A 16441-nucleotide genomic window follows, 5' to 3' on the forward strand; every position below is an offset into this window, starting at 1 on the left:
TAGATAGATAGATAGATAGATAGATAGATAGATAGATAGATAGATAGATAGATAGTCTGTCTAGCCTTAAACATTAAGTCCAGCCTTCCCATTAAACACACACTTTAAGAAAGATTAGTTTTCTTCGTTCTTATCTTCTTATCTTCAACAGTTTGTTGAAAAGTTTAATGTTAGTCAACCTGTTTATGCTTGATAACTGCAATTTTTATTAAACAGTAAAAAACAAAATACATTATCTGTTGGTTTGCAGTTGGGGCCACAAGCTGATATTATTTGGGGAAGAGTTTAGGAATCCCTCTAATAGCATCTTATCATATTAAGTTGTTTATTTCCCTGAAAAGAGCCAAATTAGCCGTGAACCTAGCTTTGTATATGCAAACAATCAATGGACAGTTGGTTAAAGAAAATGCATCTTTACAGATAACAGTTTTAGATCATTTTCTTTACAATGACCCAAAGTCAACCTGAACTCTAAACGACATACATGTTAATATTTGAACCATGCTAGCTACAGGACTTCGGGTTACGCTGTTTAATGATAGATTTTTTAAATTTTTCATACCCTAACCAATTATTTTATCAAATTTCTTTTTTGTTGTTGTTGCCCAATCATATACCCTGTTAGTAATACAGATATAACAGCCTGTTAACTGACTGAAACATTCATGCAGATGAATTTGTGTGTGTTAGCCGTGTGTTTGGCTAAGTGGATTAACTAGTTGACACAGATGGATTAATTTTGGTCCGAGGGAAAGAGGGGGAAACTGGAGCAGGACCAGCAGCCATCATGTTTGATTATTATGCAAGATTATGTGTTCTGCATGTGGGATCAACCTGAGGGAGGAATGATGAGAGAAAAATGTGCTTATGTTACAGATCCTCCTGGACACATTATGCTCAGTCCTTTGGTGACCAATACTGTTGCTACATGAGCTGCTTTTAGTTGTATGCTTTATTGCAAAGGAAATAATTAATTAAACTGCATTCAGAGCCGTAAAACAACAAAACAAATGTTCCTTTAACTTGATTGATTGTGGGGATTACATCAAATTCGACTAAATTGTTAATTGCTCCAACTTCTAGAGCAAGGGTATCGCTAATTCATATATATTTATTAACCAGGCTGCCTACGTTTGACAACGCAGGCTAATAAAATTATATTTCCTGCAGTTTGTACTTGCAAACAGAGTGAAGCATGTTCAGTAAAGATAGTTGCATAGAACAGTGTACGTATATGAAAGATTCAATTGTGCAATAAATATTGCTTGTTGGCTCTTAGCTATATTAGATCTGATCGGTTGGGATTTTTTTTTAAATGTGATGTTTTTATCAAAATGGTGAGCGTTGTTTCAGAAAATATGGGTAAAATTGGAGGCGGGGTTTTGTTACTTGGTGTAATATAAGGTGCAAGTTATGAATGCATGAGAACCTCTATGTTAGGCTTTGAAATCAAAAGCCGTGGATTTTTTTTGCACAAACAGAAATAACAACTGAGCTTTGCTGGGATACATAGTGACACTCCCATGTAACTTCCATCCATATGGGGCGCTGTTAAAAAATAGAGGCAACAACCTGCATGATTATGCTGGCAATATACCTGTCTGCCTATAGGTTGTGTCGACTTTCTCTCTGTTTTGCTCAAACCTTGATAAATGGGTAAAAAAAAGTGTTTGCTAAAGAACCCCCAATGGTAACCCTTTGTTAATTTGATGTAAAAAAAAAAAAAAAAAAAAAATGGCAATAGAAATTAGGACTTGTCCAATGTCTTACTGCCTATTGCCTGCTAATCTGGGTATTTTATTCATCTTAAATTCATCTGTAGAAATCGGATCTTCTCTTCATTTTCTGCCAAAATGGATACAAAATCTGTCTGGTTACTATCTGGACACGTTCAAACCAAACCAAAGTCCCCCCTTTAGGCCTTGCAGCGTGTCTTGGTTGTGCCCCCATTCGACTTGAGGTCCTCGTGGACTCACCCACCCTTGACGCCTTGTGTGCACACCGCCTCAGAGCAGGGTAAATATAGCAAGGTTATATTTACGCTGTGAGCCCATCCGACAGTCAGTCTCTGTTTCCGACTGAAAGGCAGGGAGCAGGTCCTGTGATCTGCGGTTTTGTCCTGGTCAGAAAGTGTCGTCAGGCCACTTGAATGGTTGGACAGGGGTGAGAGGTTATTTGGCAGCACACCTCTTCCTGCGTTATTCCAGCCAATACCACTGAACTGCTAAATACCACAGCATGACTCCTCTGATCTCATTCACCTATTCATACACAAAGGGCTTTAACCAGGAGCTACAGGCCTTTGTTGCTACATAATGATGTAAGATGCTTTTTGTGTGTTGTCTCCAGGATAGTTGTTTGCACCTGCTCTCAACTTGTGACTGCGCTCATAAAGATCCGTGCCAGTGGGGTGCAGATATATAGCTGTACACCTGGTTCCGAACTCGGCAGGGTTTCTCGTTACACAGCAAACAGAATCTGTCTTTGCAGGGATTCCTCAGATCATGCAATCGCAGAATACGTGGGTGTAAGATTTGAGTGTGCAAAATGTGCAGATATTAATTCTGCAAGCGAGGAAAGTCTGCGTTTGCAGATACAGACACCTGAGTTTGTTGAGAGCTCATGCTGAAAACAATTTAGGCAAAACTGGAGTGTCACATATCCTGCAGCTGGTATTTACATGCACTAAAAGCTTTCCTTCTTTCTGAGCTCCACTCTGGTTTTGGTTTCATGTCCTGTAGCTTTATTACGAGTTGATTCCCTTAACAGCTCCGTAATGCCGAAAGCAGATCCCAACCACAAGCGGTCCTTCCTCCTCTAAAGACCGCTGTACATGCTAGGGTCTAACGCCTGCCCAATAAAGTGGCTTTATTTTAAAGTTCCACATTGTTTTACACAAGGGTGTAAAACACGATTAGATGCAGCCAGTGGGCATTTGAAAAACGAGCCCACCCCTGTGGGCGTCTAACGCATGTATGTCAATCATCAGACGAATTCTATAAACCACTTTTAGGTCTAAAGCAAGGTTTGAGTTACAGTTTAAAGGGGTGTGACCTCACATTTTCTGCAGACTTTCCGTCATTTTGGTTTTTATTATTTAATCCCTATCAGATGTTTGATTTGCATTTCTTTCTAATGTTTTGCAGCTTGATGATTGTGCACTTCAGCTGTCCCACAATGGAACCTATCTGGACCTGGAGTCCTCGCTGGCTGAACAACGGGACGAGCTGGAGGGCTTTCAGGCAGATGACACAGGGTAAGCATTTCTCAGCATTCTCCTTCAATCAAATGCACAACAACATTCGGGGTCTAACGCCTCACGAACATAATCTCTAAGTTCCTTCTTGCTCATAAAATGAGCAGAATCCCAAGCTGCTGAATGTGGATTTTTTTGGAAGCAGAAGTTCATGGAAAGTATGAAGCGTTCTGCAAAGCAGGTCAGATGTGCCCTCCTTTCCAGAGCAATAACTCTTAGTTTTTTTTTGTTCTTTTAATAAATGACATGCTGGTCTTTCATGCTATAAAAATTCAAAACTGGAATGTTAAAAATCAGGTTGTTTTGACATTAAGTTATAACAAAACTCATCTTATTGCAGTAGTTTTCCAGTTCAAATTTTCTTTTTAGAGCCAAAAGAAACTTATCCTTTGAGGCTTCAGGATTTGCAATAAAACCTGAAACTATGAAGACATTCGTTGCCCTCTGCAAGAACATTAATACCCACTGAGATTTTCCACACTTTGTCACTTAAAACCACAAATCCAATGCAATTATTTGGGATTTTATTTAGACAAAGTCAGCAACCTTTCACAGTGATATTTCTACTTTATCCTTCCCTATAATTCATAATGCTTTTAAAAATCTCAGCTTGTTTTAAAGTTTAAAATTCAAGGAGCTATTTTCTTCCAATTTATAAACTTCAAATAAAGATAATGTCAAACGTTTACCGAAGAAAAAGTATTTTTTTGAATAATAAATCCTTTATATTTATGAAAACCCCATATAGTTTTACTGACTCCCTCTGACATGTCTATTAGATTCATTTTTTTTTAGTCATGAACTGTGTAAAACAGCCTAAAAATATGTATTTTTAATTAATTAGAAGTTTAGAAAAACCCAACTGGAGTGTGAAAAATCTTTAACTGATTTCTAGAAATATTTCAGTCAAAAAAGGAGAGCCACCCATTACTTTCTATACAGGAGCTGAAATTAGAACTAAATTCCCTTCTGTACATTTTAATAGATACACATTGCACCTGTGCTCCACACTGGTGAACACCACAGCACGATCCTCCAGTATTTCTTTAGTTCGGGTCAGTCCCATACAGGCTTAAACAAGGGATATATATTTATTTATCATCTGGAACCTCAGGACACTCTTTTGATTTTTTTTGCATTATTTGTTCTATTTCAAATAGGTTGTTTTCCTCTCATCCTCTTGTGTTTGTATCAACCTTTCATGCCTATGATTTTTTTAATGCTAGACTCTTTAAAATGGTGATTTTTATTTTATTTTTTTTAGGTTTTTATCCTGTCAGATGCTTTTACCAACCTTTGCTGTGGAATGATAAAAAGTAAAAGGACACCAGCTTGCTAAAAATAAGTAAAGAATGCTTCACTTTTGTTATTGTCGCACCCATGTAGTTATGGCTAGCCGATCAAATTATGTCATCTTTAGCATTTTTTTTTGTTGCTATAATTGGAAATAGTTTGGTTAGATTAGAAAGCTATTTAGCTAAATAAAAAAAAAGCACATGATATTTTAACCACATCTTCGCTAGCTGGTTTTGCAATTCTAGTTAAAGAATGAGCTGCTAAATATAAGTACCAACATCTTTAGCAAGTTAGTTCATTATCATCAAAATAGCTTTATATAATCTTTTTATTTTCTGATTTGTTTTTGCATCTGTTTACATGGTGGACACAGGGTGTGCTGGTGGAGAATTTTGGTTTTGGGACCAGCGGTGCTGCTGCTAAAACCCCTGATGAGAGATGATCTTTTGTGTCTCCATGAACTTCTGCTTGTTTCCATGGGCACATTTATTAGTTCCCTTTTGCATTCATTGCCACATGTAACAGATGATAAGAAGGTAAATAGTGCTTTGCATTATCTGGCAGTTCAGGAGCTCCTTTGACTGGATGTCTGCTGATGAAGGGACCATTTTGTTTGCAAGTCACAACTAAGTTTACAGCTTTTTCAGCCAAATCTGGCTTTAGGTCCCAAGTAACTGCAAATCTTGAGTCAAGTTCTCAGTCTTAAACAATTGATTTGACCAACTAGGTAATTTAATCAGGAAAATAAAAATGTTGAGATTGTTTTATAGTATTAAAAGTTGCTTCCGTTTTGCAGAACAACAAGAAAGAAGTTAACTTATAGCTTATCTAAAAATCTCCATCCATTTTCTGACACGTTTACCCCTGTTGGGGTCACAAGGGGTGCTGGTGCCTATCTCCACCTCTCAATAGGCGAGAGGCAGGGTAAACCCTGGACAGGGCACCAGTCTATCGCAGGGCACCTGCCTATCACAATAAACATGAATTGAAATTAGAAAAATAAATGCAATTTCTGTATATTATTCTGTTTTTATTGTTGTCTTTAATGTTATTATATTGATGTGAGTGATGAAATACCATGTTTTTGTTGTCAATGTATTGTTGATATATGAACAATTAAAATGTAAAATCCATTAGAGAAAATCAGTGCTGCCACCCTCTGTTTTATAAGGGAACTCCTAGTGAATTACATCCACATGGGATCAACTGCTGGGGTGGCCAATGATTGGGCAGATCAGTACTCGGTTGCTTCAGTTGTTTTTTTTCCCTTTGGTGTAAGATACCAAACCTTTTCCAGTAAACAGACTCAAGTTAAAGTGAAGTCATAGGTTATACTTTCAAAGTCTGAATCAAGTTCAAGTTTTTTTTTCATTAAATTATGCGATGAGTCTGAAGTCATTGAACTTGTGACTTGATTTTAAGTCCCATGACTCAAATTAACACTTTTGACTAGGGTTGGAAATTGATAAGATTTTCACGATTCCATTTCCCTTATCAATTCTGTATAATGATTCGATTCCTTATTGATTCTCTTATCGATTCTGTGAAACAATGAACTTGGTAAGTGCACAGTAACACTTGTCTACCTTCGCCTGGGACATTCTATTTCTGCCTGCCTTGGCGAAAACAGAGGGCAGTGAACGGGAGCTGCCAGCTTCTGAGCCAGCCAGGCTAGCCGTCTCGTCACAGTCATCTAAATCTTATAGAGAAGGCAGCCGTTTGATGAAAAAGCATTACTGTACAGTTTCAGGAGATAAACTCATCTCCCCCTGATTTAAATAAACGAGGGTCACCTTTCTCTCTCTCCCTGAACTGCGGGGCAACTTTGTAGCATGTTTATTAACCCCACAGAGAGGTAGGAAACTGGTTTATTTCCAGAAATGGAGCATTTAGCACATTAAGCACAACCAGTGATATAAAACTAGCTGCTTACCACCAGAGTTGCCTTCCATGCTGGTCATAACTTTAGCTTCTGTCCTGAAGCATCAAAAACACTGCATTCGTTAAAATGTATGCCAGGTTCTGTCCGCAGGTGTTTCTGCAGGTTGGATGTATTTCCTCCCACACATGTAATTTCCACTTTGCAATGATTGCAAAGCGTGTTGTTGCCATCTTTTTCTTCCTTAAAAATGAAACCAGTCTTTTGATCGCTTAGACCGCTTTTGTTTTGCTTTTCTAGACTTACGCCTGGTCACGTCGTACTTGCTTACTGAATGTCGTGTGCGTAACTTGCGTAAAAAAACGTGGAGTAAGTCGTGCTGCCCAGCGCTAGGCTCTGGTGCTGCCTGGAACCGTTAAGAGAAACGTTAAGCGAGCTGCCAAACGGTGCCATGGAACTGGAACACTTAGAACCGGTTCTGAACAGGAACCGGTGTTCGATTCGCATCCCTACTTTTGACCTTGTATTCTGAAATATGCTGTCGACATGGTAATTCTGTCTCATGCAGACAATTAGGTGTATGGCGTCAGGATTCTACCAAACATGCTCACATGCGATAAACACTCGTATGAGGAGCTTGACTTCATACAGATGCTCGTAAACTAATTCTCACGCGCATGTTTAACATTTTAGATGCGCACATAAAGTACCACCAAGCCCCAATCCTGCCTCTTGAGTTGTGACGTATTGCCAAGGTAACTAGCGTAAACTGTCTTGCCGTTTAAAGGTAATGTTTAAGCTAGCAGAAGAACTCAAGCTATTTGACTAAAACGTTTTTTATAGGTATCATATAACTCTTTTAATGGACGCCTCTGCTTAGCAGCTTTCAGTTCTAGAAGAGTTGCGGTTATCCATTCTATATTTGCTAGTAGGAAGGAGAGTACTGTCTGAAGAGACGGGATGTCCTGAAAAGTAGCCAACCACAGGCGCATTGATTTGTCTGGTGGGTAAAGCCTTCAAAGTGACAAAAGTTGACAAGACAGAAATAGGTCCACATGGGAAGAGGAGGGAGGCAACAAAATACACGCCCGCAGACCAGAAACAAACACTCATACGTGTGATATATTGGGGCCTCATGGTAGCTATTCTATTTGTGCATGTAAAATATGAAGCATGTGTTTGAGGAGTAAAATGCTCAGAGTATTAGCGGCATGTGTGAACTTTTGGCTAAATCCTGACGCCATATTGGAGAGACTGAACATGGCCCTGGGGTCAAAGATTTTATTCAGTGGTGTGTTCAAAACAATGTGAAACTAGATTTTAGTAAAGGAAAAGATTTGGACAGGGACTAAACAGCAAAGCAACACAATCTCCATCCTCAGTATAATCAGCTGCACAGAAATTGAGTTCGTTTAAGGAAGGAAAGGGGATTTTTTTTTTTATGGAAGCTATGGCCAAAGGCTGTTTGTGTATTGTTGAATCCTTAGCAAAAGTTCTCTTCACTAAAAACGCCTCCGTCGGTAATTTTATATTTCTCTAGAGAGGCAGCAAGGTGCTAGGATGCACCTAGTCAGCAGGAAATCTCCATAAAGACAGTACTTACTACAGAATTAAACGTAATTAACCTGTCCAGTAGAAGCTTTGCAACCAAAGCATCCGTTTTCAGACCCTATTGCTCCTTCAGGGCATGCCATCTCTGAAAGATTCTCCTAAACGCACAATTAGCTGGATTCATCCTCTCCCACTTCTCTCCTCTGTTCAACAGTTTTTTTTGTGGGGGAGGGAATCATAAGTACAAGAATGCCAGCCATCAATTCAGTCATTTTAGACGAATCTGGACAACTTGTGTCAAGAAAAAAATCCTCCTTCATACTTTTAATAGTAACAGGGTAAAATAATTCACAATGAACTAACCCAATAAAGGACTTTTTGTTATGAATCCTGAGTGTAAATAAAATGATTTTAAGTGTCTTTCAAAGGTCTTTTTTCTATCGTCATACCATATATTTTAAAGTCTAACACAAATGAAAGCATGGAAAGAAGAGGACGGAAGAACTCGAGTGTTTATACCATTATATTGTTTTTGGGGGAAGACATTTACATTCTTAATTTTCCCATGAAATGTGTGAGGACTGCAGCTGTGGTGAGATGCTGCTCACCACAGCTGACAGTAAACAAAGTCATTTCAGGCTCAGCTCAACGCCCGAACGGTGAGAAGGGATAATCATTGTGAGACTATGAAGTAGATTGATCTCCTTCTGAACTGTATTTATCTGCCTTTGCAAAAAAAAAAAAAAAAAAAAACAGAAGAGGAAATCAGAATTAGATTGAATCTCTAATGATTTTCTTTTTTTTTCATTTTCAGACCTTTTTTGTTTACGTTTTACTTCTGTCTTTATCATTTCTTGTTTTGGATCCTTTATTCTTTCTTTACATTCACTTAACAGAATGTGCAGAATATTTCCTTCCCCTTCTCAGATGATAACACCATGTGGGGATAGGAATCAGGTTTTTTCCTTGCTGATGTTTTGAGTCTGTGCTTGTTCTGTATGACTGGTGTCTGTGTAGCGCAGTGCTTTCCCTGCTTTTGTTGGTGATTGAAGGCATTGATTAGCCCTCAAGGATCAGAGCAGGCCACCATACATTACAATTGTATTTTTATGCTCTCTTGCTTAAAAACGCTGAGTGTGCATCAGAACGCTGACATGCGAAGGATTTTTTTCGTCTGTGTTGTGTCTGCTTCTTCAATTTCTGTTGTCTAATCTCTAGGTTCAGATTTGTATCAGAATAGGGGTCTAAAGTTACTGCAGGTAACTGTCTGCAAAATTAAAAAAGCTTTTTGCTTCACATTAAAAAAATACAGAGAAAAGATGTAAAATTATTATCTTTTTATGTTTCCCCTCTTTCTCAGGTCCAGAGGGAAGAAGCACAGCGTGGTATTGCGGACCCAGCTGACCGTCCGTGTACACGCCTGCATTGGTGAGTATCATGCCCTTCTAACTTCATTTGAAACCCCTGATTTCTCCTGAAGGCTTCACACATGCATCACCTAAAACACCAGCTCCTAAAAATACTTTGCACAAGATGGCACTTTATAAACCTGAGAGGTTTAAGTTATGCAGCGTTGATTGGTGCGTGAAATTTCTCCTGAGTCGTTTACCATAATTTCAAACACTGGTTGTGAGCTTATTTTAAATAAGCGATGAAATGTTGCTGTGTGTGTGTGATCACAGTGCAGCTCATCACATTTTGACCTACAGATACGAGGAGTAGAGATACATCTAAGATTTGTGAATTCATATCTCCAGTTGTTCTTTAGCTTTCACCTGCAGATGCGGATTTTATGTGCTTTAGACATCTCTTTAAGATCTGTAAATTACAGCATTTAGCCTACTGTAAATCATCAATAATTAAATATATATATAGATGAAAGGTGATTACTGTGTGTGTTTTTATCTGTGTAAGAAAGATATAGCAATTTAAACTTCCCTAAGAATAGCAATTTAGCATTAACAATTATACTTATTAGCACTGCAAGTTTAACTCTGAATATGAGTTGCCATGTGGAGAGTGAGAGGAGAAGACAGATAACAATAACAATATGTTGGTAAATTTTATATTTAATTTTAAAGGCTTCTATTGTTTACATGCATTTTTTTGTTAATTGTATAGGAGAATGTTGTGCAGTTACATACGTATCCAGAAATAAATAAAAGAGAAAACGACATTAAAAGCTGGTCTAATGGGAATCTTGCCAGTAAACTGGTGGGATCTTCAGGTAAATGTATTCAAAAATTCCCTCAAAATGTAAAGAAAAGTTTATTTTTACTGTAGTTTCTTTTTACATTTGTTCTAAAAGTTTTACTTTCAAATTCAATTACAGTATTCCAAGGAAACAAATAATTTTTTTGGCATTACATCAACCGAATCCTTCTTTACAGCTTCTAATCTTTGGAGATAAAATCCAATTTCTTCTACTGTAGTATGTGCTTTACTCCACAGATCCTCCATCAGATTCATGCATGGTAACATTAAAATGCTAATCTTACTTCCAGCCGGAGGAAACATGTTGGTAAATTTAAATATAACTTAAAGCCTAAATATGCCTGAGGTTTGTGTAGGGGCTAAGCTGCTTTAAGCCATGAGATCAACATAAAAACCATAGCTAATTTAAAAGTATGCTGCATTTATTTTATAGCTGTTTTTTACCTGCTGAACAAATCAACAGATTAATCTTTCTCCTAATTATAAGGCAGTTTATATAACCTTACTAGACACCCAAGTAACTTTAGAGGACTCTGCTCTCCAATTTAAGGCTGAAATTCATGCATTTTTATCCTACAAGGTGACAACAGGCTTCCACATTTCAGATGGCAACATAAGGAGTTCAATGTTTGAAAAATAGAAAAATTATTATACAGAAAAATAACCCATACAGTGAGTATCATGTTTCCCTTGCTTCATGCCACCAAGTCTCCCTAGAAACTGTTCCTCGCCCTGACGAACACGTTGAAGCTGATATCATGTCCTCCTGAGTCAGTAAATACAGTAAGGCTTCATTCAACAGTAAATATGAAGAAGAGAATGATTCCTTACTTTGTTTGTTAAATATTTCAACAATACGTTCCCTATAAGCTGTTATGGAATAGTAGAGTAAAATATATTTTCCAAGTTACACTGTAATCCTAAAGATTCCAGTGATTCTGGCTTTCTTTCTCCCTGGTAAATGCCTCTCCCTCCTCCGTGCAGCTGATAGCCGAGCTAAATCGGGATCACAGAATCAGTCCAACTGATTGGTTGAGAACGTGACGAGGTGAAAGGTCCCTCTAAACTGGGGCATCGGGTGTCAAGTAGAGAAAAGGTGCCCATGTTGGAAAATAATCTTGTTTTGACCATGGAAGGGGATTTTCCTCTTTAATATCCAATTATATAAAAGTTTTTTTTGTGTGCCAATGTAGCTCTGCGAATCGAGCCCAGAGCTACCTGCCCGTTGCCATAAGGTTCCGCTTGATACTTGTATTTTCAATTTTATTAAAAATTATGTGGACATGGAAAAGGGAGGTCAGAAAGAGAGAGGGGATAAGAACTAAAGGGAGAGAGAAAAAAAATAGGCAACACAGAAGACGTAGAGAAGCAAGAGTAAAAGTCTGATTTTAAAATATTGGCTACTTCAGACAATGCACAACACCTGGTAACATCTGATCTAGTGAAATTGCTCAACTCTGTCCATCTTGCTGGTAAACATGCACAGCTGAATCCCTCTGTCTTTGTGGAAAAAACAATCTACATTGATTTCTCTTTTAGGTTGCATTAAGTGTTTTAATTTGAGCAGGGGAGGAGAAAATGGCTCATCCTTACAATATGAGAGGTGTTACATATTTAAGAACCTCAGTAAATATCTACCAGCTTACCCCAAACCCACTAGCTCTATCTGAGTGAGCAAACTAGAGAGACGAAAAAAAAAAAATTTCTGTATACACACACTCTGTACAAAAAAAAAAAAAAGACAGTCTAAGTCCAAACTCCCCCCATCAGGAAGCTTAAACAAGCCAGAGAGATCCATCCCCTCAGCAGATCTTCTGGTCCATAACCTCCTCAGCTGTCCGCTCATTTGACTTTCTGTAATCCTTCTGGGTCTTGACCTTCAAATCCCCTCAGCAGCCGACTTTCCCCTGAATGAAATAATCTGTCACATCCTGGTCGTCCAGATTGTTTACAGGAGGAGGAAGCCCAGTGGTTGCTAAGCAGATGATGGTTCAGTTGCTGATAGCGCAGTGTGTACAGGGTTCTTTATTTATCACCTCTTCAAGCTTTTTACAGCTTGTCACATAAAAAACATAAAATTCAGAGTATTTTATTGAGATTTTGCAAGACTGATCAGAGCAGAGTTTTAGGGGGAAGGATTTCTGATTGTTTTATAAATGGACCAACTGATACTAACCCCTTGAAAATGAACCAGCTTCAACTCTTCTCACTCTCCAGCTTTAATCTGCTATAAAGAGACCTTACTGGTTCTATATAACAGAATGTTATTCACCACATTTTACCAAGTTTACATCTCAGCTACTTCTCTATGATTTTTTTTCCCATGCCTGTCCATGTATATAATTAGGCTTTTATTTGTAGGTTTGTGGTTCTGTCATAACCATTTCATCTTCATCTTATCTTTGTTTATGTATTTATTACTGTTTTCAAGGCTGCACTTTAAAAAATGGAATTGTCTAGAGCTGTTTTAAACGAAATTTCTCGTATACAAAATGACAAAATAAATCTGTCTAAGTCTAAATCTGAATATGACAGATTGAAAAGATCTCTGTGAGATGTTCAGCTCTGAGTATTGTCTTTGTACCTCCTTTAAGCTTCTCCCCTCTCCTCTCTCCTGTGTTCCTTGGTCTTAATGATGCTGCAAGTTAATTTATGTTCCTAAACAATCCTTGGGTGTCATCACAGAACAACTGTATTGACACTTAGATTAAAACTAAGCACAATTGAGGCCTGCAACTGATTTTATTTAGGGAAATCAGAAAGTTTATTATCTATGTTGCATTGTTCTGTTAATACCTAGAATTTTTTTTCCTGTAGAGACTTTATAAAGCGTTTTAAAATACGTTCTTTTCTTTTTCCATCAATAACCTCAATTTTCCCAACCCATGCATGAAACTGGGGCCGAAATGGAAAGCTCCTACAGTGACAGACTGCTGCACCCTAAATGCACCAGGGAGTGTTATCACAGATCCTTCCTCCCAGCAGCTGGAAGACTTTATAACTCTTCCCAACAACCTCAATAAGTTGTAGCATTCATGCTGATTTTTGCACAGTTTCTGTCTTAGTCAGTCAAATAACTGCTTTCATTTTTGCACATCTCTGCTGTTGTTGCACAAATCCATTACTGTAAAAATCACCACAGCTGTTTGTTGATTATTTATTCACCACATGCACATTAAATATATCGTAAAAACACTGTACAGTACAATATTTTATTTATTTTCTTAACTTTTCTTAACACTTTTTCTCTTATTTTCATACACTTTTCTAAGGTCCACATTGTGCGACCACTTTTACTATTTTCTATTATAATCATTTGCATGGATCATCATTGGATGGTCACTGTCGGTTGTGAGGGGAAAACCTGCAGCCGTCCTTGGTGCTCCGCTCATCTCCTTTCATAAGCGTGAGAAAAAAAGCAGAGCATGACTGTGGAAAACACAGCTCTCCTGAGAATTTCCTAGCACTGCCGTGGAAAGATCAAATTACATGCAGGCTTGCCCTTTTTGGGATTAAAGAAGCTCTCTGATGCGTGTATGTGTGTGAGAGGGTGTGGCAGCATGTGTGAGTTAATGAGGTTTTCTTTTGTAGATAAAAAGAGGGGAAATGTTGGCGGTGGGGTCAGAAGAAGAAAAGGATCATTTGGTGGACGAAGGCCACTTTGCATACAGAGAGGCACCTTTCTGGTGCTGTATAGATTCAGGTTCTATCAACTTGCTGTTAACTCGCCATACCTGAGTGATACATGGGAATCTGGTGGTTTTATCTCTTTTACATGCAGCATAGGTGTCTGGTATCCAAGGTGTCACCTTTACCTAAACCAGCTGAGCCTGCAGGGCTATTATTTTGCCAATCTAGATATTTTACTGCACTCATCCTCACATACTTTTTACTTTCAGGAAGTCATCTGCAATTCTATGAAACTGCTAACGAGAAGCTCTCATCTCATTTGAGGTTTAATTTTAGTTGTCTCTTTCACGGTGGAGTTGTCGTACATTAGAAGGGTGCAAAGAGGTGGCGTGAAGTGGAGGTGTTATCTTTAGAAAGTGATGATAGCACAGAAACATGGAAGGCTCTGAGTGGCAGATAGTTAGCCACAGGGGAAGATAGAGAGGCATTATGATCTAGTGGGGCAAGAAATGAATGCAAAAATTGGTAAATTACAACTTCTGTCACAGCTTGTGGAATAAAGTGAGTAGTAAATGATAGAGTTTCATGTTGGGAGAAAAGACATGTTTATAGAAGTTAAACATGACAACATCAGTGGCACCCGATGGAAAACACTGCTCGTTACAGCTTCACTATGCTCAAACATTAGCTGGGCATCAAACTATTGCCTATCAAATATTTTCTTTGTCCTAAATATTGTCTTTGAATAATTATTAAGTTAAATAGCAACAAAAATACTGAAATGCAAATTCAGCTTCATCAGGCAGGGTAAAGGCCTTTAAAATATGACAAGTTTTTATGATTGTTTTTAATATTATATTAATGTAATTGTTATTATTATTGGAAATAGAAGTGTTAAGAGCATTAGTCGCATCAGTATTTTTAGTATTAATAGTTTTATTTTATCCTGAAATTAATTGGCTGTACAAAGGCTTAGACAAGCACATTTCCCTAGCCATTATTACCTTTAAAATTGAACCTAAAAATTTCTGAAATGCTCAAAAGCGCGCTTTTGATTAATACAAATAGATTTTATATTCAACTAACTTAAACCTAAAGGTTCCAAATTTTGTGATCGTATCCCACTAAGCAAAAATTGGTTGACAACACAATGAAAAGACGAAATAACTTACATCCAAACGTCTACATTGTAAGGAAGAGGGTTAGGGCCACTGAAAAAAAAAATTTTAACTGATTTTTTATTTTTATTTTATTGCAGTATAGTATGGGAAAAAAGTCAGAATACTGACTTTAATCTCAGAATTCTGACTTTTTTCTCAGAATTCTGACTTTTTTTATTGTCAGAATTCAGTCATAATTCTAAGATTAAAGTCAGAATTCTGAGAAAAAAGTCATAATTCTGACTTTTTTCCCATGTTAAACTGAAATAAAATTTAAAAATCAGTTTTTTTGTTGTTTTTTTTTCAGTGGCCCTAATCCTCTTCCGTAACATTGAGTTAAAAAGTGAAAGATGAAAAGCTGTGATTTTCAGATTGTTGAAAAGTATTTAGACGTATTTTAACATCTATTGTTGGACTAAATTAGGGACAAAATCAGACCGACCAAATACAGCCCAATTTTCAACAAGTATTTCTGAACTAAATGACAGACCGACCAGATTTAGCCTAAAAAAAAACTATTTCTAAATGAGGTCTGGTGTTTTAGGTGATTTGTCTTCGAAAGGAAGATTTGTATTCTCCAAAAAACAAACAGTAGATCAACCAGTGTTTTTTTTTTTCATGAAGTTTTTCTCTAACCCTTATATTTGCTTTTTTGTTGTTGTTTCCCTAAAAGCCTAGTGCTGAACCCTCATCTCATCCCTATTTCTTCAGATCATATCATTCAATGCAGTTCACTGTTACGCTAGGAATTGAATATAAAATGACTCCATCCAGGACTCTTAGAAAAGGAGATATATTCTTTGTTGGATGTAAACTGCTTTGGCGATACCTGCAGGATTCGCTTTGTTCTTGGAAATATGAAATGTCGCTGTTCAGCTAACTTTCTCATAATGATGGACTTGTTGCTACCTGGTAAACCATGTTTGAAACAGGTTGCTTTTGAACCTGAGCAGTCGTCATTTTGAGGGCCTATTCTCATATACTTAATGAAGAATGTAACCTTCAACCCATTTACTGTCCTCAAGCTCTTCCTTATGGTGCATTCATGAAATGCTAACTTACCTAGAACTGTCTGAGCAACAGTTTACTTTATGTCTTTGAAGGAGATTGAGTCAGAAGACCTTGACACCGTTCTTTAGCTTTCTAGGATTGTTTTAAAAAAAAGAAACAATAGCATCTGAGTTAGGTACATTCTTATGGCGTCCTTAAGATGGTTCATTGCAGTTTTCCATAGACTTCGGCAATTACTGTCAACTTGTTGTAACTTAAGGTATTACTACGGTGCCAGTAAAAATGAAACAACTTTTACAACAAAGTTGAAACCACGGCTGAAGCAATTCATCGGATTAATTGTTTATTGAAATAATCGTCAACTTATTTAGTAATCAGTTAATCAATTAAAGCGCTGAATGTTGGAAAATGTATATCATATACCTGTCTCATGTTTACATTTGA

The 16441-nt window shown here is 37.5% G+C and overlaps 1 protein-coding gene across 5 annotated transcripts in view; it reads left to right on the top strand.

Moving 5' to 3' along the window:
- The window catches only part of LOC107092613 (FH1/FH2 domain-containing protein 3-like), a 93816-nt gene that overhangs the window by 6284 nt on the left and 71091 nt on the right, over positions 1–16441 (top strand). For all 5 annotated transcript variants that reach the window (XM_015387188.1, XM_015387184.1, XM_015387185.1 and 2 more), the window contains exons 2-3: positions 3147–3256; positions 9343–9410. In XM_015387188.1, coding sequence (XP_015242674.1) covers positions 3147–3256; positions 9343–9410 — 178 coding nt within the window. The remainder of the gene's footprint in view (positions 1–3146; positions 3257–9342; positions 9411–16441) is intronic.

The sequence above is a fragment of the Cyprinodon variegatus genome, unplaced genomic scaffold, assembly GCF_000732505.1.
Source record: "Cyprinodon variegatus isolate N-32 unplaced genomic scaffold, C_variegatus-1.0 Scaffold387, whole genome shotgun sequence".
Classification (NCBI taxonomy): Eukaryota; Metazoa; Chordata; class Actinopteri; order Cyprinodontiformes; family Cyprinodontidae; genus Cyprinodon; species Cyprinodon variegatus.